The following is a 26,066-nucleotide window of genomic DNA, read 5'->3' on the forward strand; positions in this document are numbered from 1 at the left end:
CTGCGTACGTTTCTATTGGCAGAAATGAACATTACTACTTTGATTTTGGGACCTTTCAGTCAAAATGATTCTGTATAACGCCCAGAAACACACACCATTGCATTCAAGAAAATGGTTTGTCAGCACCTTCCTGAGGGCAATTGGAAGTAGACAAAGCAATGCTGGCCTTGCCAACAATACCCACATCCCATGAATAAAAAGTTTTTTTCAGTCTCTAGCTAAGTTTGATATTCACTCTCTTATGGATACATTGCTCAACTTTGGGAATTGCACAGAAAGAATGATAAATCGTCCTGATTGTTACATTACTATAATAATTAACTACCACAGTCTGGCTCCAATTTAAAGACATTATATAAGTTATTCTTGAATGAATGGCACACTTTTTGTCCTTCTTGGGCGGCACGGTGGCACAGTGGTTAGCACTGCTGGGTGGGTTTCCTCCGGGTGCTCCGGTTTCCTCCTACAGTTTGAAGGATGTGCCGGACTGTGGCACCTAGGGGAATTTCACAGTAACTTCATTGCAGCGTTAATGTAAGCCTTACTTGTGACTAATAAATAAACTTTATTTTACTTTTGCTTTACGAACGAACAGAAAGTAGAGTCCCAACCAGAACATCAAAAATTTCCAAATCAGTGTTCGTAACTACATGACTGGAGTAATGAGCAATCAAATAAAAGCCTGAATTTGAATCCTGCTGCCAACATGTCCCTTCTGTTGGATTTGAAAGAGTGTGGCACAGGCCGTAGACCTCAAACCTCACGGTCTGAGCAATCTCCCCGTTTAAACCCCCAAAAATGGTTTGGTAGCATTATTATATAAAACTCTCTCACATTTGGATGTTTTCTTTTTGAATGCTAAGGCTTAATTTTGTTGTTCTGTCTCTCAGCTCCACTTGAAAAAGAAGATGGAACTGCGCAATCAACTGAACAAATCCTGTTAAGCGCTGGTACTCGCAAACGACCACCTACAAAGCGGTGCCTAACAGAGCTCAGGTCACCAGCCAAACAACCTCATAAGGCACGACCGCCATTAAAGAGAAGACGAACAAAGGATGAGATTTCCCCATGTAATCCCTCAATCCCTGAGTTACGTAGAAAACGCAAAAGGACCATAACTGACCCGTTGACCATTGCGAGGAAGGAGACCCAACCATTTTCAAATCGGAGCAATACCATTGGCAACAAAGCTACTAACTTTGTGACCTCAGCTCAGCAGCCCATGAAAAGAAGCTATCCACAAACTGTGACCAAGGAGAGGATTGCTCCAGCTGTCCTCGCTCCCATTGGCTGTAATTTCCAAGAGGCCACCTCTGCTTCCATGTTGGCAAAGAATCCAAATCCAAATTTGAATGAAACCTTCGAAACCATAGATGCAGGTGATCACACTTGCTTGGACGCAACCATAACCATTGGTCCTTCAGCTGTTCAGAGACCAGAAGTTACTGTGAGCCATGAAAACTTCCCGCAGACCAATAATTCATTTTTACAGAGGTTTGTCTATTTTTATTAACCACTCTTTATACAGCTGAATTTGTCTTTCATGTTTGTCCCACTAAATATTTAGGCATCACTGAAACAGGAAAACCATGATGCAAAAATCTGCGGATGCTGGAAGCCACAACAATGTAGTTGACTCTTAACTGCTCTACGAGGGCAACTAGGGATCAGCAATAAATGCCGGCCTGTGAGCGACGCTCATGTCCTAAAAATTAATTTTTTTAAAAATCTGTAATTAAAAAAAGAAAATGCTGGAAAAACTCAACTGGGGTCTGGCAGCATCTGTAGAGAGAGAAAACCAACAGGAGTTAATGTTTTGACTCCATATAACTCAAAAAGAGAGTCAAACTGACAACTCTGTTCCTCTCTCCACAGATGCGGCACGGTAGCACAGTGGTTAACACTGCTGCTTCACAGCGCCAAGGACCCGGGTTCGATTCCCGGCTTGGGTCACTGTCTGTGTGGAGTTTGCACATTCTCCCTGTGTCTGTGTGGGTTTCCTCCGGGTGCTCTGGTTTCCTCCCACAGCCTGAAAGACGCACTGGTTAGGTGCAATGACCCAAACAGGCATCAGAGTGTGGCGACTAGGGGAAATTCACAGTAACTTCCATTGCAGTGTTAATGTAAACCTTACTTGTGACTAATAAATAAACTTTAGATGCTGCCAAACCCACTGAGTTTTTCCAGAATTTTTTCTTTTTGAGTTGTGATGCAATGAGATTTTGAACTTTTACTTGCCATCGCAGGATGGGCTGTTTCAGTTCTCAGTTGAAGATTTTTCCTTGGCTTCCTTGCATTTTCCATCTCGTGTCATTAGCCACAATGCCTTCTAACCAGAAAAAAAAATTGTTGTATTCCTGAATTTTTGAAATCCATTCATATATTGCATGTACTCTGGCCTTTATCTGGTTAAATTTTAAAATTTGTTGAAGCTTCCGATGCAGTGTATTGGCGTGCTTGCTGCTGTGCAAGAATGGAAATGCCTTGAAACTGAACTTGTGGGTGTAACAAAAGGGGGATATGATGATTAATTGCCAGTATACAAGAGCACCAGACGTGCTGTAGGCATTATGACAGTTGATTGGTTGGCATCTCTCAGTGATTGCAGTGACTGGTGGCACAATGGTTAGATCTGTTGCCTCTCAGTGCCAGGGACCCGGGTTCGATTCCCAGCTTGGGCCACTGTCTGTGCAGAGTCTGCACGTTCCCCCCGTGTCTGCATGGGTTTCCTCCCTCAGTCCGAAAGACATGCTGGTTAGGTGCATTGGCCATAGTAAATTCTCCTTCCATGTGCCCAAACAGGTGCCGGAGTGTGGCAACAAGGGGATTTTCTAGGTAACTTCATTGCAGTGTTAATGTAAGCCTACTTGTGATACTAATAAATAAACTTAAACAATCGGTTCGCTTAGTACTCTGAGACAAAATCTTGTTGGAAAGATTTTCCTCCTCAATTTTTAAAAAATTTATTTGTTTAGGGAATGCAGACATCATTGACGAGGTCATCATTTATTGCCCATCCCCTATTTACCCTTGAGAAGATGTGGTTGAACTTCTGCAGTTCATATCCTGTAGGAAAACTAACAAACAGTGCTGTTAAGAAGGGGATTCTAGGATTTTGACCCACCAACAGTGAAGGAACAGTGATATAATTTCAAGTCACGATAGTATGTGGCTGGAGGGGAACTTGCAGATAGATGGTGTTCCCATGCATCTGCTGTCCTTGTCTCTAGGTGGTAGAGGTCACAGGTTTGGACAGTACTGTTGAAGGATACATGTTGCTGTATTGCTAAAGTGCAGATGGTAGATGGTGCACATTGCTGCCACTGAATGTCAGTGGTGGAGAGAGTGAATATTCATGGATGGGTGCCAATCAAGCGGGCTTCTTTGTCCTGGAATAGTGTTGAACTTCTTGAGTGTTGTTGGAGCCGCACTCATCCAGACAAGTGAAGATTATTCCATCACGCTGACTTTTATCTTGTAGATGGAAGATAGCCTTTTGGGGAGTCAGAAGGTGAGTTATTCTCTGTAGAATTCCCAGCCTCTGACCTGCTTTTGTAGCCACAGTATTTATATGGCTGGGTCCCAGTTCAGTTTCTGGTCAATGGTTTTCCCCAGGATGTCGAAACTGGTGGATTCAGTGATGGTAATGCCATTGAATGTCACAGAGAAATGGTTAGATTCTCCAGGTTGGAGATGGTCATTGCCCAGCACTTGTGTGGTGTGAATGTTACTTGCCACTGAACAGCCCAAACTTGAACGTTCATTGATCACCAACAATCACAACCACCTTCCTGTGTGCTAGGTTTGACTCCAACCAATGAAGAATTTTTGCCTTGATTGCCTTCGGCTTTGGTTTTGTTAGGTCTCCTTGATGTCACACTCGGTCAAATGCAGCTTCAATGCCAGAGGCAATCACTCATCACCTCAAATTTACCAGAGACAGCCTTTGTAACAACATGGTGACAGAGAAATGCATTTCTTTGAGCAATTGGAATTAATTAGTGACTAAAGGCTACTTTCAGAATATAAGAAAAAGATGTGTTAATTTTTTATTGTGGTCATTTTCTTCATTCAGCCTCATGTTACCTTGGTCTTTTTTTCTTTTCCTGGCTAAGAAAACAGTTGGGTCATCAATTTGTTCCCAGCCCTTCATTTTTCCTGGTTTGCTCACTGCTGTTTTGTTTCCCACTTGAAGGTTGGTGCTGCCACATTTTACACCTCAGAGCCAGCCCGGAGCACTGTTCACCGGCCATTCATCAGCTTCTGCCATTAGGCCGTCAACGCAGCGGAAGAGAAGATCTTTAAGGTCTGTCAACTGCAAATGGAATTGATAGCAAGCTTTAGTTTTGAGATTATGTTCAAGGTTCTTACAAGCGGTTTTTAAAGTTGAGATCAGCTTAAACATGCTGTTTTTAGAGATAAAGCACTATTAATGATAAGTGTCTATCCACCAATTAGGAACAAGAGTAGATTTAGTCCCTCGAGCCTGCACTGCAATTCAATTATATCCTGGCCGATTATCACCAAGAGCTCTATTTGGAATATGGAGAGAATCCGGTTTATAGAGCACTGCTGTGCTTTGCACAGTAGCCATTTTAATTTGGGTAAGATTGGAGTGAATTTAAAACTATGAGCTTCCCTGGCACCATATCAATTCATAATTAGTGACTGCAGAAATTGTGCTTTAAGGCAATAATCATTGAACTATTTATTGTGTCAGGAGAATCGTTACAGATACCAATGTTATGAGCAAGGGACACGATGTTCTTCATGTTTGCAATAATTACTGTTTAACTAAAATTGTTGCCAAAAGTCAGACACATATACAATAAAAAAAGTAATGGAATTATAGTTGATACTAATTTCATTTTGTATTTTAAAAAAACATCTCTTTTTTTAAAAAAAAACTAAATGTAATCGCAAGTCTGTGCCGAGTTTGCACGTTCTCCCCGCATCTGTGTGGGTTTCCTCCGGGTGCTCCGGTTTCCTCCCGCAGTCCGAAAGGCGTGCTGGTTAGGGTGCATTGGCCGTGCTAAATTTTCCCTCAGTGTGCCCGAACAGGCGCTGGAGTGTGGCGACTAGGGGATTTTCGTAGTAACTTCATTACAGTGTTAATGTAAGCCTACTTGTGACACTAATAAATAAGCTTTAAGTAACAAAAAAGAATTGGAAAATTGTACCCTCCCTACCGTACATCAAAAGCTCGCACGTATTGTATCACAAAATGGTTGTAGCAGGAAAGGAGATTTGTCCAACTTGTGACGGTTCTATGCAAGAGTAATTTAGCTCATCCCAAACCCAGCCCTTTTCCTATTGCCCTACAGATATTTCCCTTTGTTGCTGAATCTGCCTCCACCGCCCTTGAGGCAATGCATTCATTGCATAAAAAAGATTGTCCCCTTGTTACCTTTGGTTCTTTTGCCAATCACTTTAGTTCTTGATTCTTTATTTTATTTTATTTTTTATTTTACCTTTTGTTTTAGTAAGCTAAACTCTATTTGCACACAGTTTGTATGCTATGAACAGTATTTGTACAGCTGGGTATATTTATTGCATGTGTTTGAGCCCTTTATCACTTACGATTTGTACCCAAATCTGACTCCGGTAAAAGCAGAACCATCCCCCATGTAGGTGCCACAAGATTGAACTTGCTGTAGAATTGATGACAGATATTGGGTCTCACTTAATGTCGGAGACTGCTACCACTTCTATTCAGAAGCTTTCAACAGAAAAAAAAGCACCTTTGTGAAGTTGCTCTTTATGCTGAAATGAATTTTCTTTGCTCAACAGTGTTGGTATTTTCCTCTTGATGATGGATGTTTTCTCACGCAGGCCGAGTAGAAAGTAATTTTGCCCAGTCTGCACTCTGTGCTACTTTCTGGAAGAGCTTTTGGAAACCTCAAGCTGAAAATGCTCACGGGGTAAAGAGATTGGTATACACGATAAAGTGTTATGGGCGGCACGGTGGCACAGTGGTTAGCACTGCTGCCTCTCAGCGCCAGGGACCCGGGTTCGATTCCCGGCTTGGGTCACTGTCTGTGTGGAGTCTGCACGTTGTCTGCGTGGGTTTCCTCTGGGTGCTCCCGCTTCCTCCCGCAGTCTGAAAGACATGCTGGATAGGAGCATTGGCCATACTAAATTCTCCCTCAGTGTACCCGAACAGGTGCCGGGGCGTGACGATTGGGGGAATTTCACAGTAACTTCATTGCAGTGTGAATGTAAGCCTTACTTGTGACTAATAAATAAACTTTACTTTACTTAACTGTGGAGCCTTGCATCTGCTTGTTCTCCTGATCAGGAATGAGCAATAGTGAAGGGCAAATCAGCGCAGCTCTCATTCTACCCATTACATGGGGTCCAGTTTACATTCAAAGAGCAGCTGATTGGAGATTTTTCCAACAAACGCAGAGTTGCATTTGATCAGTACAATATTGAAACGTGGGAGTCAGTTAGCTCAGTTGGAGGGACGGTTGGCTGGTTTGTGATGCAGAGCAATGCCAACTGGTTGAGGTTATTCATGAAAGCCCCATCTCCTCGACCTTGCCCCGCCCCTCACCTGAAGTGTGGTGATCCTCAGTTTAAATCACCGCCAGTCAACACTTCCCCTCAAAGGGAAGAGCATCATCTGGGACAGTGGTGACCTTAACTTTTACCTTTATCTATTGAAACATAATATTCCTCGATACTTGGTGTAGGTGCTTAAAATAAATAAACTTTATAAGTTACTGTAATATCAAAACAAGCTTCATTCACAACACAGCTTAAATATAATGAACCTAAAAGTGTGATGGTAGTGCAATTGATATAGATATATTTTTATGTTTAAGGGGAATGTTTAAACATTCAGCTTTGTTCTACAGGCATTTGGTATGTATGGAAGGAAAGCAGCTCCGATGCTGGCAGAGCAGGGATAATTACTCATTTCAGCCATGTAGTGTTTATTTGGGATAAAGCTAATGGAATTTAGTTTATAGATGGAGATTTCTTCTGGGGTTTTGATCAAGTTGATTGACAGGGTCATGTGATGATGTGGTTAATATGCAGAGCTGGTTCTGTAGCAGAGGGAAAGACATTTTTGCAGTTTAGAGTTGGGGTTTAAGCTGCAAATTGTTTGAAGACAGAGGTTTTGGCAAGCTACTCTGAAACTCCTCTCTCTCAGAAAACTCCAAAGCTGTCTACACTTATTATAGCAAGTATATTTATTTGATCTATTATTGTCACATGTATTAATATACAGTGAGAAATATTGTTTCTTGGGCGGCACGTTTGAATGACAGGGTGGAACAGTGGTTAGCACTGCTCCCTCACAGCACCAGGAACCTGGGTTCAATTCTCGGCTTGGGTCACTTGGGTGGGATTGTTGTCACTGCAGATTCGATGAGCCAAATGGCTTCTTCCTGCACTGTAGGGTTTCTATTGTTCTACGATTCTACTATACAGACAAAGCATACCGTACAAAGAGAAGGAAAGGAGAGAGTGCGGAATGTAGTGTTACAGTCATAGCTAGGATATAGCGAAAGATCAACTTAATGCGAGGTAGATCCATTCAAAAGTCTGATGGCAGCAGGGAAGAAGCTGTTCTTGAGTCGGTTGGTACGTGACCTCAGACCTTTGTATCTTTTTCCCGACGGAAGAAGATGGAAGAGAGTATGTTCGAGGTGCGTGGAGCCCTTAATTATGCTGGCTGCTTTTCCAAAGCAACAGGAAGCGAAGACAGTGTCAGTGGGTGGGAGACTGGTTTGAGTGATGGACTGGGCTTCATTCGTGACCCTTTGTAGTTTCTTGCGATCTTGGGCAGAGCAGGAGCCACACCAAGCTGTGATACAACCAGAAAGAATACATTCTATGGTGCATCTGTAAAAACGATATTTAAAGTGGCATCTAAGTCTGTAAAAGGAATGTTGCTTATTTGGAACTGGAACAGTGATAAGTTAGGAATTAAACTTGTTTCCTTTTATTGTTCATCCGTTAATAGTTAAGCTGTTTCCTTTGTTTGAAGTATATTTAAATTGTGTTATGAATGAAGCTTGTTTTGATATGAAAATCCCTATTTTGTCAGTGGAATCACTCCTTGAGCAAAGTATCTTCTCCTCACATTTTTTGCCAAAAAGGAGCAGCTACTGGGGTCTAGTCTGGCATCCTAATATCACTTGGGGGATCTAGTCCAATCCTCCCTCATAAGTCATTGCAAGAGGACTTGCTTTCTTTTTATTTATGAAGATTTAAAGGAAAATACTTAATTCTGTGAGCTCTTTGTTGATTTCCATGAGATAATCATCCTTGCACTTCTTTTATTTCCTAGCGGCATTTCATCCCATGTCAATGGCCCGAATAAATCTAGGAGGTCACACATCAGCAGAAATCAATCATTGTCAGGTATTTGTAGAAGATTTTTAACAGAGTCTAATATCGGATACTGGTGCTTACGCATCTCAATACTAAATTACAGTGGATGAGAAGTATGATAAATACTGTTTTGAATAGTGCTGAGTGGAGTTTTGTTTCAGGACATTGAGGGGAAAAAGGTTAGAGCAGGTGCAGGAGCTTTAAGTCTTGTGCCTCTGATGGCTATTCAACGAGGCAGTGACTGAATTGTTTTCTTGCCCCGTAGTTCTTTTTCTGCCCAATGCTTACTGACATTGGGCGGCACAGTGGTTAGCACTGCTGCCTCACAGCGCCAGGGACCCGGGTTCGATTCCTGGCTTGGTTCACTGTCTGTGCGGAGTCTGCACATTCTTCCCCGTGTCTTTGGGTTTCCACTGGGAGCTTTGGTTTCCTCCCACAGAGCAAACATGTGCAGGTTAGGTGGATTGTCCATGTTAAATTGCCCCTCAGTGTCCAAAGATGTACGGGTTAGATGGATTGGCCATGTTAAATTAACCCTTAGTGTCCCAGGTTGTGGTAGATTAGAGGGGTAACTAAACAGGTATAGGGCCTGGGTGGGATTGTGGTCAGTGCAGACTCGAAGGGCCGAATGGCCTCCTGCACATTAAGGATTCTATAATTCTATGACATCTTTAAAGGAAAATGTTGAGAATGTAATCACGATTTAATTATGTACCAGCTTTTCCCAACAGTCTCCCTTCACATTCCTGCCTTTTGTTTCTGCCCTATCCACTAACAGTGACCCACAGCCCCCTTGTTCTAAACACCATACCCCATGTCTCAATATATAATCTCTGTCACAAATATAGACATGTCTTTTTAGTTAGCTTGTTTTGTATGTTGCACCATAACATTTTTTTTATCCCCTTCAGAAATAATTAATTTGTCTGTGAAAATGTATTGATCGCTCGATAATTTATGAGACATAGGAGCAGAATTGGGCCACTCGGCCCATTGAGTCTGCTCCGCCATTCAATCATGGCTGATATTTTGCTCATCCCTATTCTCCTGTCTTTTCCCCATAACCCCGATCTCCTTATTAATCAAGAACCTATCTATCTCTGTCCTAAAGACACTCAATGACCTGGCCCCCACATCCTCCTGCAGCAAAGAGTTCCACAGATTCACCACTCTCTGGCTAAAGAAATTCCTCTTCATCTCTGTTTTAAAGGATCATCCCTTTAGTCTGAGGTCGTGCCCTCTGGTTCTAGTTTTTCCTACTAGTGGAAGCATCCTCTCCACGTTCACTCTATCCAGGCCTCGCAGTATCTTGTAAGTTTCAATGAGATACCCCCCTCCCGCACGCCCCATCCTTCTAAACTCCGATTACAGACCCAGAGTGATCAAATAGAGTACAAGATTCCTTTTCATATAAAAATGTCAAGTTTGTGAGTAAACATCTTGCGAGCATTCTACTGCACTGCTGCCTTTTGCCAAAAATGCTTTCCTAGCCACATCCATAGATGACCCTCTCGTTGGCGCAATTCGTTACACACGTCCTATGGCTTTCTCGAGGGCATCTTCTCTCGCTCCTGAGCCTCGTTTGTGCATGATTTTTGACTTGTGCATCCTCGCTCGCTTTTATAAATATTTCCTCTTTCTCTCACTCGCCCCGTACTATCATCATTGTTGTCCCACAAAGTGTTGATAGACCAAGTCAATGCCTGCATGCTGTGATACTGATCTCTGTTGTATTGTAACCCAGTGAAGAAAATTATTCTGAGCCATCACTATTTCAAATCCAAATATCGACTTGTTGGAAAGAGACTGTTTAAAGAATTGTAGACTCTGGATCTGGTCTGCCAACAGGGAACTCGCCTTCCCAACATTCCTCCTTTGTGAACAGCTCTTTGTTTCCCGTGTTTTTTTTTGGAAAGTAGCTCCATTTTTTAACTTATTCCCTCCTTTTGATGATTTTACTACAATTGGTCTTGGCTGAGGGCAACGATCTGCTTTTCACAGAATGACTGGGGTGGCAGGGTAGCACAGTGGTTAGCACTGCTGCTTCACAGCGCCAGGGACCCGGGTTCGATTCCCGGCTCGGGTCACTGTCTGTGTGGAGTTTGCACATTCTCCCCATATCTGCGTGGGTTTCCTCCGGGTGCTCCGGTTTCCTCCCACATTCTGAAAGATGTGCTGGTTAGGTGCATTGACCCGAACAGGTGCCGGAGTGTGGCAACGAGGGGAATTTCACAGTAACTTTATTGCAGTGTTAATGTAAACCTTACTTGTGACTAATAAATAAACTTTAAAGACTTCGATTAGCTAGTAGGAATTAGCCATCAAATCAAATAAAGTAAAGTTTATTTTTATTAGTCACAAGTAAGGCTTACATTAACACTGCAATGGAGTTACTGTGAAATTCCCCGAGTCGTCACAGTTCGGCACCTGTTCAGGTCAATGCACCTAACCAGCACGTCTTTCAGAATGTGGGAGGAAATTGGAGCACCTGGAGGAAACCCACGCGGACACGGGGAGAACGTGCAGACTCCACACAGACAGTGACTCAAGCCGGGAATCGAACCCAGGTCCCTGGCGCTGTGAAGCAGCAGTGCTAACCACTGTGCCATCGTGCCACCCCTCATGTTGGCCAACTCTAGCTGTTCCTGCATATGTTAAGTAAAATGTTAGTTTTAGAAACATAGAAAAACTACAGCACAAAACAGGCCCTTCGGCCCCACAAGTTGTGCCGAAGATATCCCTACCTTTTAGGGCTACCTATAACCCTCTATCCTATTAAGTCCCATGTACTCATCCAGGATTCTCTTAAAAGACCCTATTGAGTTTGCCTCCACCACCACTGACGGCAGCCAATTCCACTCGTCCACCACCCTCTGTGTGAAAAACTTCTCCCTAACATTTCTCCTGTACCTACCCCCCAGCACCTTAAACCTGTGTCCTCTCGTAGCAGCCGTTTCCACCCTGGGAAAAAGCCTCTGAGAGTCCACCCGATCTATGCCTCTCAACATCTTATATACCTCTATTAGGTCTCCTCTCATCCTACGTCTCTCCAAGGAGAAAAGACCGAGCTCCCTCAGCCTATCCTCATAAGGCATGCCACTCAATCCAGGCAACATCCTTGTAAATCTCCTCTGTACCCTTTCAATCTTTTCCACATCCTCTTGTTTTGGATTTCTGGCCAATTGTGACATTTGCAGCCTGCAAGAAATGGCTGCCTTGCTAACTGATACTGAAATTTGAACTGTAAATAGTTTTTAAGCACAGATGCAAACATTTATTCTTTCCTTGGGATAAGGGCTGGGATCAACCCAAGCATGGAATAAATGTTAGCATCTGTGCTTAGTGTTTGAAGGTTCAGATTTGTTTGATTAATTTCATCCACTGTAGTGAAGAATTGAGGACTGACCTCATGCAGTGGACCTCAATAAATAAAGTTTATTTTTAACCATGAAAATTATGAATTTTCAATAATAACAGAAGCAATAATTCGGTTGATACATCCGTGTACAATTACAATAGGCGACCTAAATGCCTTTGATGCTGAGTGCATCTCCTTGTAATGCACATGTACTTGCACTGTTAAAACCTACCTAATTCTGTCGGAGTAAATGACTGCTGCCCTCCACGGTCAGTAACACAGACATTAACAACAGTTAAGTGTTCTTGCATTTTAGCCATTTGGGTATAGCTTTGAATTTGGAGGACCCACCAGCGTAGCAACCACTGGGGGTGATGGAGCACAATTCGGGCAAGACGGGGGAGGAAGGATCAGGAATGGATACAGCACTTTAGAGCTGCAAAGACATTACAATTTGGCATTCTGTAAGGCTCAAAATCCACAAGTGAATGCCACAGAAATATTTTCCAAACCTCCCTCCAACTTTCCCCCACTGCAGTGGTCACGTCCCAGTCAGGGCGGTGGCTAGGAGCAGCAAATGATGGCCTTCAGGCCAGCAGCGTTGGAACATGACATCTTAATTTCATCATTACCTCCCCAATTTGCGTGCATCAACATCCCATTCTCCGAAGGACGCTCCAGTGGCCTGGGGAGGTCTCGCTGCCTAATTTTGGTTCAGCTGCTGTCCGGTTTTAAATGCACATGTAGTAATACAAAATCTCACCCTCACTCTGCCGCCCGCTGGATCTCAATGTTGCTCTTTTATGAGTAAAGTAACAGGTTGGGGACTTATGGAAGTAACTGCTCCAAGTCTGGTCTCAGTGATCAGTAGCCATGGAGGAGATTACCTGACAGCCACTGGTTAGCACCCCACTTCTATCAGATGAAGACCATGAATCTTGAACAAAGTGCAAACACAGTTGGGGGGAATCTTCCGGCCGCGCTGGTCTAAAAGCCGGAAATGCTCGCCCAACCGTCAATGGCGTTTCACATTCTCCGCAACCCGCCCACCAAAATTCCAGCGGCAGGCGAGATGGGAGAATTCCGGCCAGTAAGTCTAGTGCATCAGCTGGAAAGCCTACAGATCCGGACTGGATCAGGAGAGGAAATCCCAGTTCAATTAAATAGCAGTAAGTTGAAGATTTCAGCCCCCTCTGTCAACTTCACTCCACTGCACTGGAGAGGTAGAGAAAATGTGCGTTCAGCAGGAGCTTAAAACATTTAGAGCTCTCAGAACGATAGGATTTGACTCCTCCATACCTCCCCCACCTCAAGTTAAAAGGCAACACGTCCACTAATCAATCTTGCTGCTGATCTGAGCTTAGAAGTTTAACAGTTGCAATCAAGCGAACATTTAAAGAAAGGGGAATGTTCCATGCTACTCTCAGTTGGAGAACATTACTGGGCTATGTAACAGAAGAATTTTGAGACGAACCCAATTCTAGTTGCAGCTCATCCAAGATGCAAAGAAAAAAATCATACGAAGCACCAAATTGGCCGAACAAAGTAAATAGGGTTACACCAATCACTTCCCGTTCTTTTCCAACATGTAGAATTCGAATGAATGTTCCAGGTTTCTGAAAGTATTCTTCATTTAAGTCTGTGCTATCTGAAAATATCAATTCGCTGGATAAGAAGACTGCCAATAATAATCCATAGATTAATAACCCCTAATTGATCTGTGCACCTGACCCCCTGGATCCAAGGGTCTGAGATTCTATTCGTAACTGTTAATTTAAGCACCAAGTATAGGTGGTGTTGATTTCACTTTAAGTACAGTTATCATGTGTGACCCAAGTGTCTTTTCCTTGCACAGCACGGTACAGCAGCCCGAGGTTCCGTCCAGCGGGCAAGAAGAGCACAATCCGCTGTGTGTTGCCAACATTCCCAGTCAACCAGGGCTTTGAATTCCTGCCGCAATCCAATTCGAAGAATTCAAATAAAGCATTTGCATTCTGACCAGTATTTCTTGTGAAGGTGTGATACCGTAATTAATTGCATTAGTTTGTTCTTGTATAAATGTTACACAAGTGTCACTTCATCCTGCAGCATTTTGAATAGTGTTAATTCTTTTAACTTTTTTTTCAGCCTTGTAAAGTCTTGCAATGTTGCTCCCTCACCCCCAGGAGGGCATGGAGCTTTGGATCATAGGTGTGTCTGTTGTCATTCTCTGCCTCGCTCTGTAGGTAGTCAAGGAGAAATTTGTTTGTGAACTGTGTTTTATCATGTTTCCTGATGTACTTGTGTGCTGTGCTTGTTTCATCTCAATGTCCTTTTGCTGTATTCTGGTGAAATTTCCCCAGTGAACACCGCAGCTTTGCCGAAAGGCTGTGCGTGACTTTTCACAGATTGTACAGTTGCTTTTTAATCTTTCTGGCTCATTATACCACTCTCAGCTTTGCTGTAAATCTGTTCTCTTATTACTTTACAAAATAGAATGCTATTTTTATTGGAGGGGGGGCTGAATTTATCAACTTGATATTGGATGTGCCAAAGCCGTTTAAACGGCAGGCATGTTTGGCAAATGGCAAAAGGGGTGAGAAATAAATCCTATTAAAACATGACAAAGGGATTATTTAGATGAAAATTAATTGGACGACAAACTCCTTAATTCTTATCCGATAACATCCAGCAAGACTTCCAAGAGTGGCTGTCAGACCCAGATCACTAGATGCAAAGAAGTGTTGCGTTCCCCAGACTATACTAGAAGGTCCAGCCGGACTCCCAGTTACAGCTATCTCTGCACTATCCTGTGACTCTGTTCCCCAGAGTGTGTTGCAGTCATTAGCGTTCTGTGAAACAGACTTCTGGTCTGTGTGGCTTTTCTTCTGTCTCTCTATTATGCATTTCCTGGCAGTACATGTTGCACAGGGGATGGTGTTTTTACAGTGCAATACATGCTTCACAGGAGCAGGGATAAGTTTGTGAAGGCAAGGTTTCTGCTTTTTGACCTGTAGCCTAGGATTCTGCACCTCTGTCTTTGTTGAGATGTACTGATCTTATCCAGTGATGGTTACCCTCTGGAGTGGCAGCTTGCTGCGTGAGGAATGCAGCAATATGTAGCGTGAGGAAGGGCAGCATTCTTTCTATTTGACTGAAGCCACTCCTTTTGACAAAAAAAACAAAACGCTGGAAATACTCAACAGGTTATGGTAGCAGCGCCTGTGCAGAATAGCAGCGTTAACATTTCAGGCCTGTGACCTTTCATCGGAACTGGGAGAAAAGTGAGAGATGTAATAGGCTTTGAACGAGGGGTGGGTGGGACAAGGACAACAGGAAGGCCTGTGATGAGGGCGGAAATCAGGTGAGATTGAATGCCAGGACCAAAGGGAATGGCGATGGGACATGAAAAGAAATAAATGATGAACCCAGAGCAGCTGCTGACTAAAACAAAATAAAAGAGACAGAGAAAATGGAATGGAGCAGAGATCATGGTCTGAAATTGTTGAACTCCATATTGAGTCCGGTGGTACAGTGCCTAATTGAAAGGTGAGGCATTATTCCTCAAGCTTGCATTGCGTTCCACTGGAACAATGCAGTATGCTGCTTCAGAAATAGCGTCGCATCTTTCAATTAGGCACTTTACAGCCTTCTGGACTCAACGTTGAGTTCAACAATTTCGGACCATAGTCTCTGTTACATTTTATTTGCTGCTTCCAGTTTTTTTTTTTGTCCTTCAGTCAGAAGCACACTTGCTCTGGGTGCACCTTTTGTTTCTCCTCTTGCCTGTTGTCGTTCTCTTTGGCCCTGGAAGACTAACTCTCCTGTCATTCAATCTCGCTCGACTTTCACTCCATCGCAGAATTTTCTTTTGTCTTCGTCCTAACCACCCTTTCTTCAGAACGGGTAGCACGGTGGCATAGTGGTTAGCACTGCTGCCTCACACCGCCAGGGATCCAATTTGGCCTTGGGTGACTGCGGAGTTTGCACGTTCTCCCCGTGTCTGGCCTTGGGTTTCCTCCGGGTGCTCTGGTTTCCTCCCACAATCCAAAGATGTGCAGGTTAGGTGGATTAGCCATGATAAATTGCCCTTAGTGTCCAAAGTCATGTAGGTAAGGTGGATTGCTAAATTTCCCCTTAGTGTCCAAAGATGTGGGTTATATGGATTATAAAATGTGTGGGGTTACAGGGAAAGGGCGGGGAAGGGAGCCTGGATAAAATACTCTCCGAGAGTTGGTGCAGACTCAAGTGGCCAAATGGCCTCTTCTGCACAGTAAGGATTCTATGAAAACCTATTACATCCTCTAAATTTTCCAAATCCTGATGGAAGGTCGCAGACTTAAATGTTAACTCTGTTTCTCTCCACAGATGCTGCAATAACCTGCAGAGTCTGTCCAACATTTTCTGTTTTGATTTTATATTTCCAGCACCTGCAACACACTGCTTTTCCTTTACTTTTACACAAGGGAGTAGACCCCGTATACACTTCCCTCAACAATGTAATCAAATTCTGATGTGTGAGCCTCGATTGATCAAACTGTATTTATATTCCTGCATGTATTCACGGTTCTGGAGACGCAAGTGGAAGGGAACTGCATTAATTCTGCCCCACCCACAACATGCAAAGGAAGGTTACTTTAGATGTGAGAATAAGTCAGTATCTGACCTCTCAACAACACGCAGTGCACTGCAGGGTGTGTAAATCTACTAGCCAAGATCCATCCTTCATATGTTTCGAACAAGGGGTAAGTGAGACAGGACAAGAAGGTCTGTGATGGGGTGGAAATCAGGTGAGATTGAATACCAGGGCCAAAGGGAATGGAGTTGTTATTAAAGCATATATTGAAAGAAGAGTTTTTAAAATGATTTCTAAGGCAAAATAGAACTTAATTAAAGCTGTCTCTTGGGTACCAAATTTGACCAACAGAAAGATTTAATATCTAGGTGAGAAAGACTGGAAACAATGCTTTGTTGCTGCATTGCCTTGAAGCTATGGCTCTCTTTAAAAAAAATGGCACGGTTCATTTCTGTCGTGTAAAAAAATAGATAAATAGTTATAAAAAGCCCTTTTGAAAGTGTTGTGATATACAAGCTCAGCTATATTTTAATCTTGATGTGGAGTTGCCAGCGTTGGACTGGGGTAGGCACAGTAAGCAGTTTCACAACACCAGGTTAAAGTCCAGCAGGTTTATTTGCTAGCACGAGCTTTTGGAGTGCTGCTCCTTCATCAGGTTTCACCAAATCCTGCACTCACCTGATGAAGGAGCGGCACTCCGAAAGCTCGTGCTACCAAATAAACCTGTTGGACTTTAACCTGGTGCTGTGAGACTACTTACTATTTTAATCTGCCTTTATGTATCCCTATAAGTAACCAGAGTCTTTCAAGGCAGTTGCTTGAAATTTTTAAAATTCTCAGTAAAATCAGGATGAGCTTGGGGCAGGAAGTAGCAGAATGGTGGTGTGGTAGTGGTCACCCTGAACTGAGTCATGTCTCATCGGTGGCCTCGAAAGGCAATCCTTGATGCAATTCCTAAAGCATTGCTGCCTCTTTGTTAGTTGGAGCTGCGAAAATGCAATGTCACGGTGGCAGCAATGGTTGGCCTGCTGATTCCACCATGCCTCAGTGGTTGACTTTCTGGCATCGCAGTTGAAACGCCCTGGGTTTTGGAAGCTGTATTGCTGCTTAGCAGTGCCTGTTTCACGCCCGAATGAAAAGCTAAATGTGTCAGCTTTCACCCGGAGTTTTGTCTTGCAGAACACCATTGACTGATAGACCCCAATGGGAAAGTTATATTTTTCAATTTATTTTATCTTTCTTTCCTCCCTAATGATGTCATTGAAGATGAAGAGGTTCGGGTCAATTTTCAGTAACTTGTGATAAAGGTTTCCCCATTGCAGGAATTCAAATAGATTATGGTTGTTCAATGTAAGTGACCTGCACAACAATGAGAGCAATGTGGGTTTCCTTTTTCATGCATATTTATTCTTACGTCTCTCCTTTTTTCTTCTCTCCTGTAAACCCGTTTTTAAGGACGCTTAACTGGGGGGGAAAAAATGTTTTTTTTTAAATGATCATATGTAGCTAACATTTTTTTAAAAGGTGTCTGATAGTGATTATTGCTGTTTGAACATTTTATACAATACTCACATTTCAGCACAATTTACTGTTAAAGGGAGAAATAATTTATTTTTAAAATTGTACCTGACTCCAAGTTTTGACCTCATCAGTGGAAATGTCTGAATCTCAGTCGCTTTGCAATCAATCGCCCAGCTTATGACATCTCGCACACTCCTGTCAGTGGTGGGGTTGACTTTTGTCAGCTACAGATAGTAAATGCTCGAGTAACACAGACTGCAGAGTTACCACCAGCACTCCATAGAGCGAGCCCTGTCCGAAATGAATAGAATTTATTGTAAATAGGTGACAAATCACACAGTGATGTGACAGAGCGATTTCAATATGGTTTCATTGCTGAATGGAAGTGTGGGTCAAGGCTGGCCTTTCAGATTTACTGCAAACAAGCCATTCACAAAGTTGGATATATGTATATAGCTTTAAGGAAGTGATATATAGTTTTGTTAAAAGCTTTTATTAATTTCTGTGCTGTATGTTTTTTTAACTAGTCTGCGTGTGTGCATATTGGGTGTTAATCTTTTCCTTTGCCCCCGAGTGTGGTTGAAATATAAAAGTACTGATTTTATTAGTGTTTGGAGAGCAACCATAAAATGCAAACATGAAGAGTGTCTATTGCAATAAATCAGCAAATGTAAAGTATTTGTTACAGTTGAATAGTCAACACCAGGTAGCAGTAAAGTGCATGAACAATATTTCTCGTAGTAATCAACACCCTGGTCTACTTTCACTGCCGACATCTATCTCCCTGCTGTGTTCTCTATTCTCGTCCAGTCACCTTAGATTCTGATGCAAATGTCAATGTGCAAATGATAAACTGTCATCCAGTCTGAATCTTTTTCAAATTGCACACTCCTCACTAGAAGCAGTCCAAGACTATGGTGTCCAGTCCAAATGCAGCACCAGGAGTTGGCACATTGAGCGGAGTGTCAGCCCAGAATTGGTCAACAGATGTAAACCTGAGAGGCGAGATCATTCTGACCATTTATGGGGGGGCATTCCAGATTCCTCTGAAACGTTGAGCATCGCCTACTTGCTGCCTGACACGTAGTTAAAAAAGTCTGGGGAAGCACAATGTCCTTCAAGTTTCAGAGGAAGCCAGAGGTTATGCGTTACCATTATAACTTGGCTAGCACAAATTATGTCTTGTCACTTGTGTACTTAGATGCACTGGACAAATTGGTTTGACTGGGATCAAACCGGCAGTTGTTTCGCTGCCAACAGCTTGCCCTCCCAGATTTTCTTCAAGGATCTTTTCAAATTCTTGCTGATTTACTAGTACTTTTATTAGCTTTCCACTCTGTCAAGTGAGTGTTTGTGATTCGTGAAGACACATTAAAATTGTCAGTAAGCTCCCCTTTCGTTGTTCTGCACCAGAGCTTCTAATCTGAAATCATGCGAATTTTACACAACAGAAAACTCTGTCTCGTGGCTGCAGTAATGCACCCGGGTAGTTTCTTTTATCAGACCAGAACCTGACATAATAAATTCCACAATACTGACCTTAGTAAAACAAAACTACATCATACAGAGATCTTGGGCATCTTTCAGTGCTGTTGTGGCAGCACATTGCAGCTCTTTGCCGACGCAGCACCCATTATTATCTTTTTCACATTAAATTGGACTAATTTGGTGTTACTCCTGCAATTTCTCGGAACTGAATGCAATTTAAATAAATTGTAATGTCTTTGTGGGGCATGAGCAGTTTAAAACTGGTGACAAAGTCATAATTCTGAACATTGCAAAGTTGTGTTTAGTGACTGCTCCCCTTGTATTGTCACATTTTTTTATGTCTAATTTTTTAATAAAGATTATTAGTGATTATTCTGTGTATGGTTTTTTGTGGATATTATTAATTTCCTCATTCTTTCTCTAACTAGAATGTTGGGTAGTTTGGTCTCGAGTCATTTTGTGTCATGTACATTTACTGTAAAATTTGGCATATAAATCTCATCCTAATGTATGTTTATATACCACTAAATGCAGAAGTATGAATAATAGAGCATCCTGTTTTATTGAAATGTTGATTGAAATTGAACTGCTTATACTACTCATGCAAAGCCAGATCCTATGGTAGGGCTGCAAGCAACTGATGTAAGACTCGTGTTTTGCAGCCTGGCCAAGCTTGGCAAATCTCACAATGTGAATTTAAACCTGGAATATTAACGCTTGACATTATTGATTGTAGCTGTCCCCATATTTTCAGACACAGCAAGAAGTCTCACAACACCAGGTTAAAGTCCAACGGGTTTATTTGGTAGCATGAGCTTTCGGAGCGCTGCCCCTTCATCAAATAAACCTGTTGGACTTTAACCTGGTGTTGCGAGACTACTTACTGTGCCCACCCCAGTCCAACGCCAGCATCTCCACATCATGTTTTCAGACATTTAGAAGGAAATGGACTGTTGGGGCGGCACAGCGGTTAGCACCGCTGCCTCACTGCGCCAGAGACCCGGGTTTGACTCCCGGCTTGGGTCACTGTCTGTGAGAAGTTTGCACGTTCCCCCCATGTCTGCGTGGGTTTCCTCCGGGTGCTCCGGTTTCCTCCCACAGTCTGAAAGACGTGCTGGATAGGTATATTGACCCGAACAGGCGCCGGAATGTGGCAACTAGGGGAATTTCACAGTAACCTCATTGCAGTGTTAATGTAAGCCTTACTTGTGACTAATAAATAAACTTTGGTTCATGACTAAAGCAGCGATCCCATCATTTGGATGGTATATTAAGTTAATCTTTCTAAGTTTAAATTTATTTATTAGTGTCACAAGGAGGCGTACATTAACACTGCAATGAAGTTACTGTGAAAATCCCCCAGTTGCTACATACCTGTGCCTGTTCGGCTACACTGAGGGAGAATTTAGCATAGCCAATGCACTTAACCAGCACGTGTTTCGGACTGTGGGAGTAACCGGAGCACCCGGAGGAAAACCACGCAGACACTGGGAGAACGCGCAGACTCTGTGCGACTCAAACTGGGAATCGAACCTGGGTCTCTGGTGCTGTGAGGCAGCAGTGCTAACCACTGTACCGCCTACACCCTACACCTACACTATGACTCCCGATATCCTGCATCCTCCTTTCCTTATCCCCTATATACTCTAGGAATGGTATGCTTTGTATAGTGCACAAGAAACAATACTTTTCATTGTATCCCAATACATGACAATAAATTGTCACATGTATTGGTATTGAGATAGATAAATATTTGATCGAAAGCAGGATAAAGGGCTATGGGGAAAAGGCAGGGAAGTGGAGTTAGGATGAGGTGGAGATAATACAGAATGGCGGAGCGGGCTCGAGGGGCTGAATTACCCACTCCCACTCCTATGTTCCTATATAAATCAAATCAACGTATCTGCTTTACAGATAACACATGGGCCAAGTGATTCCCAGGGCTGGTTTTGATTGCTCGAAGAAAAAGGTGAGTAATTTTATGTAGCGTATTTCTTCCTTTGTTAACCTTGGCTTCTCCTGTGTCCTGGAAAATTCCATGACTGTGGGGATCTGTCTGTTCATGATGTTCCAGGAATTGAACGTGACAAAGGCTTGGTGGAGGCGCTGGGATTTTCATATGGTATTTCATAGGATCCCGACAGTGCAGAAGGAGACCATTCAGCCCATCGAGCCTGCACCGACCACAATCCCACCCTAGCCCACTGACACTAAGGAGCAATTTAGCATGGCCAATACACCTAACCCACACATCTTTGGACTGTGGGAGGATACCGGAGCAGCCGGAGGAAACCCATGCAGACATGGGGAGAACGTGCAAACTCCACACAGTCACCCAAGCTGGGAATCAAACCCGGGTCCCTAGCGCTGTGAGGCAGCAGTGCTAACCACCGTGCCACCCCACGTTTGGTATTGCTGCGGCAAGTGTTGATAAGAGTGAAGTAACTGTTTAACTGATAGATGTATAACCATTGTAATTCCTTTTACAACTTGTTGCACTTTTTTTTGATTTTGGGTTTCAGCAGTGACTCAGTGGTTAGCACACTTTCCTCTGAGTCAGGAGGTTGTCGGTACACCCAAGAACCAAACGCAACACATGAGCAAAAAAATCTAGGCTGCCACTGCTGCACCATAGGAGCTGCCAACATTTATCATAAGATCATAGAAACCCTACAGTGCAGAAGGAGGCCATTCGGCCCATCGAGTCTGCACCGACCACAATCCCACCCAGGCCCTACCCCCACATAGTTACCCGCTAATCCCTCTAACCTACGCATCTTAGGATTCTAAGGGGCAATTTGTTTTTAACCTGACCAATCAACCTAACCCGCACATCTTTGGACTGTGGGAGGAAACCGGAGCACCCGGAGGAAACCCACGCAGACACGAGGAGAATGTGCAAACTCCACACAGACAGTGACCCGAGCCGGGAATCGAACCCGGGACCCTGGAGCTGTGAAGCAGCAGTGCTAACCACTGCGCTACCGTGCCGCCCACTGCGCTACCGTGCCGCTACCGAGTACATTTGGAGGAAATGTTAAATGCACCCCATACCTGCACTCAGGCGATGTAAAAGATTCCATGACACCAGTTTAAAGAAGTGCAGGGTAATTTCTCCTGGTGTCCTGGTCAGTATTCATCCTTTGGTCATTATCACAAAAGTCTCTGGTCATTATGACATTGGTGTTTGTGTAAGACCATCAGATATAGGAGCAGATTTAGGCCATTCAGCCCATCAGGTCTGCTCCAACATTCAATCACAGCTGGTGGGTATCTCAACCCTGGGTTCTGTAGTGTGATGGTGAGCACTCTGGACTCTGAATCCAGCGATCCGAGTTCAAATCTGAGCAGAATCTTGCTTTAGGGCGGCATGGTGGCGCAGTGGTTAGCACTGCTGCCCCACAACGCCAGGGACCCCGGTTTGATTCCTGGCTTGGGTCATTGTCTGTGTGGAGTTTGCACATTCTCCCTGTGTCTGGGTTTCCTCACAGTCCAAAAGACGTTAGGTGCGTTGGCCATGTTAAATTCTCCCTCAGTGTACCCGAACAGGCGCCGGAGTGTGGCAACTAGGGGATTTTCACAGTAACTTCATTGCAGTGTCAATGTAAGCCTACTTGTGACTAATAAACTTTAAAAACCCCATTCTTCTGCCCTTTCCCCATAACCTTTAATCTCCTTCCTAATCAAGAACCTATCTATCTCTGTCTTAAATACACTCAATGACCTGGTCTCCACAGCCCTCTGTGGCAATGAGTTCCATCAATTCACAGCTCTTTGGCAGAAGAAATTCCTCCTCATCTCGGTTTTCTGAGGCTGCGCCCTCGGATTCTAGTCTCTCCTATGCAAGAAGATCAATATCTTCCCCACTTCCACTCTATCCAGGCCTTCCATTATTTTGTGAGTTTCAATGAGATTCTCCCCTCATCCTTCTAAGCTCCATCGAGTACAGACCCAGAGTCCTCAAACACTCCTCATATGTGGAAGCTTGTTATGTCCAAATTGGTTGCTGTGTTTGAACAGTGATAATACTCCAAAAAGCATTTCAAAGTAAAAGTTTGTTTATTAGTGTCATAAGGAGGCTTACATTAACACTGCAATGAAGTTACTGTGAAAATCCCCTAGTTGCCACACTCTGGTGCCTGTTTGGGTACAACTGAGGGAGAATTTAGCATAGCCGAAGCACATAACCAGCACGTCTTTCAGACAGTGGGGGGAAATTGGAGCACCCGGAGGAAACCCACACGAGAAGAATGTGCAGACTCCACACAGGCAGTGACCCAAGCCGGGAATCGAACCCGACTCCTTGACACTGTGATGCAGCAGTGCTAATCACCGTGCCACCCTGTCGCACATTCAGTGGCTGTAAAACACTTTTGAGTTGCTCAGTAGCACCTTTTTAAATGTAGTTCTTTTTATTCATCTTACCTTTTCTCTTGTGGAAGTGTAGACTCCTGCTGTGATACAGGAGTCCACAGCAGCACCCCTTGCCTTAGTTGTCTGAGGCGACATCACAGTGGAGTCTGATTATGTCCTCCATGAATACTGAGCGCCTTTTTAAGTTTAGCCTTTTTCTCCTTAGATGGCTGCTTTGTGTTATTTACGGCTGCTAGTATGGCCCAATGCCTTTGGACGGGAAAGGGAGACATCAGAAACAGAATCAATTAATCCCGATTTGTTTTGGGAATCACTGAATGCAATGGATTGCATAATTGAGACTTCTACAATGACCTAAATGCATTCTCTAAAGCTAGGTGAATTTCTGGTAATTGCTTGATTAATATTTTATTTATAATTCTTTTCTCTGCAAGATTCATCTGTATCTGACTGTGCCATTTCCTGAAGCTTACTTTGTCTGGCGATAGTCAATAAAATGATCCACATCTACCCTCTGGGACCAATGGGTAAGAAGTCAAAAGGCAGAAGAAGGTTTCTTTGTTTGCAAACATCTGCCACCAGTGTTATGCTAACCATACTTAAAACCCATTAAACCTGGAACTCTGTGGGATTTCAAACCTGTTATCTTGACATCTTTGTCAGCACTGATTGTGTTATTACAAATGGGGCGACACAGTGGTTAGCACTGCTGTCTCACAGCGCCAGGGACCCGGGTTCAATTCCCAGCTTGAGTCACTGTCTGTGTGGGGTTTGCACATTCTCCCCCGTGTCTGCGTGGGTTTCCTCCGGTTGCTCCGGCTTCCTCCCACAGTCCGAAAGACGTGCTGGTTAGGTACGTTGACCCGAAACGGGCGCCGGAGTGTGGTGACTGGGGGAATTTCACAGTAACTTCATTGCAGTACTCCATACTGGAGTAAGCCTTACTTGTGACTAATAAATTAACCTCATCCAAACACTTTTCAAACGTAATCAAAACAAAGAACCAATTAATATAAAAAAGAGTTATCAGAAATATTGTGTTACAGCAGAACCTCCTCCGAGGATACAAGGAGTGCCCCGACCTACAAATTGGGTGTGCATGATTATTTCCATTGGCCCAAGGATGATAATATTTGTTTACTGCAGGTTTTTTAAAAAATTCCATCTCTTTTACAACCCTGGCAGCCAGATCGGGGGCCTTGACACCAACTATTTTCGACTGCTGTTTTTGCGGCACGGTAGCACAGTGGTTAGCACTGCTGCTTCACAGCTCCAGGGTCCCGGGTTCGATTCCCGGCTCGGGTCACTGTCTGTGTGGAGTTTGCACATTCTCCTCGTGTCTGCGTGGGTTTCCTCCGGGTGCTCCGGTTTCCTCCCACAGTCCAAAGATGTGCGGGTTAGGTTGATTGGCCAGGTTAAAAAAAAAAATTGCCCCTTAGAGTCCTGGGATGTGTAGGTTAGAGGGATTAGCGGGTAAAATATGTGGGGGTAGGGCCTGGGTGGGATTGTGGTCGGTGCAGACTCGATGGGCCGAATGGCCTCCTTCTGCACTGTAGGGTTTCTATGATTCTTCTATGATTTTGTGGACCGCATTTTGGAATACTCTGTCCCGGGGGAGCTGACTACTTCCTAGTGATTGAATAAATTGCTTGCTCAGTTTTCTGTTGTGCTGCTGACAGGGGAAATTGGTTTCTCTTGGCTGATTTGAATGTTGTGTTTGGATGCTATGGGAAGCCAAGGGTTGAGTTACTTGCCACAGCACACTCAGGCTTTCAACTGCTCGTGTAGTTTCAGTATTTATGCGACTGGTCCGGTGACATTTCTGGTCACCCTTAGGACATTGATGGCGAAGGAATTCAATAATGGTGATATCGCTGAAGGTCTAAAGGGGAGGGTGATTGGACTACCCCATACTGGAGTTGATCATTGCTGGCATGCACATTACTTGTCCTAGTCAGAATGGTGCCCAGGTCTGGCTGCATGTAGATGCGGATTGCTTTATTAGCTGAGGAGTTGTGAATGTCTTGTGGTCACTGAGTGGCTTGCTGGGCCATTTCTTTGCTTCTGAACACAGTAAGAAGTCTCACAACACCAGGTTAAAGTCCAACAGGTTTATTTGGTATCACAAGCTTTCGGAGCGCTGCTCCTTCAGGAACATGCAAGTCAGACCTGGGTAAGAACAGATTTTATTTTCCCTCTGAATTACATGAGTGAATTGGGCAAGTTTGTTGCAACAGTCTGGTAATTGCATGGTCACCGTGACCGATACCAGATTTTTACTTGATGTGGAGATGCTGGCATTGGACTGGGGTGGGCACAGTAAGAAGTCTCACAACACCAGGTTAAAGTCCAACAGGTTTATTTGGAATCACGAGTTTTCAGAGCGTTGTTCCTTCATCAGGTGAGTGGACATTTTTACTTCGA

The 26,066-nt window shown here is 43.6% G+C and overlaps 1 protein-coding gene across 1 annotated transcript in view; it reads left to right on the forward strand.

Annotated features, from left to right (window-relative positions):
• Positions 1 to 13,720, forward strand: part of LOC144508868 (kinesin-like protein KIF18A) — an 83,067-nt gene extending 69,347 nt beyond the window's left edge. Inside the window, exons 14-17 of the mRNA XM_078237082.1 lie at positions 891 to 1,494; positions 4,196 to 4,306; positions 8,303 to 8,376; positions 13,560 to 13,720. Of these exons, the coding sequence (XP_078093208.1) occupies positions 891 to 1,494; positions 4,196 to 4,306; positions 8,303 to 8,376; positions 13,560 to 13,702 (932 nt within the window). The 3' untranslated portion in view covers positions 13,703 to 13,720. The remainder of the gene's footprint in view (positions 1 to 890; positions 1,495 to 4,195; positions 4,307 to 8,302; positions 8,377 to 13,559) is intronic.
• The last annotated feature ends 12,346 nt before the right edge of the window (positions 13,721 to 26,066 follow it).

Source organism: Mustelus asterias, chromosome 21 (genome assembly GCF_964213995.1).
Source record: "Mustelus asterias chromosome 21, sMusAst1.hap1.1, whole genome shotgun sequence".
Taxonomy (NCBI): Eukaryota; Metazoa; Chordata; class Chondrichthyes; order Carcharhiniformes; family Triakidae; genus Mustelus; species Mustelus asterias.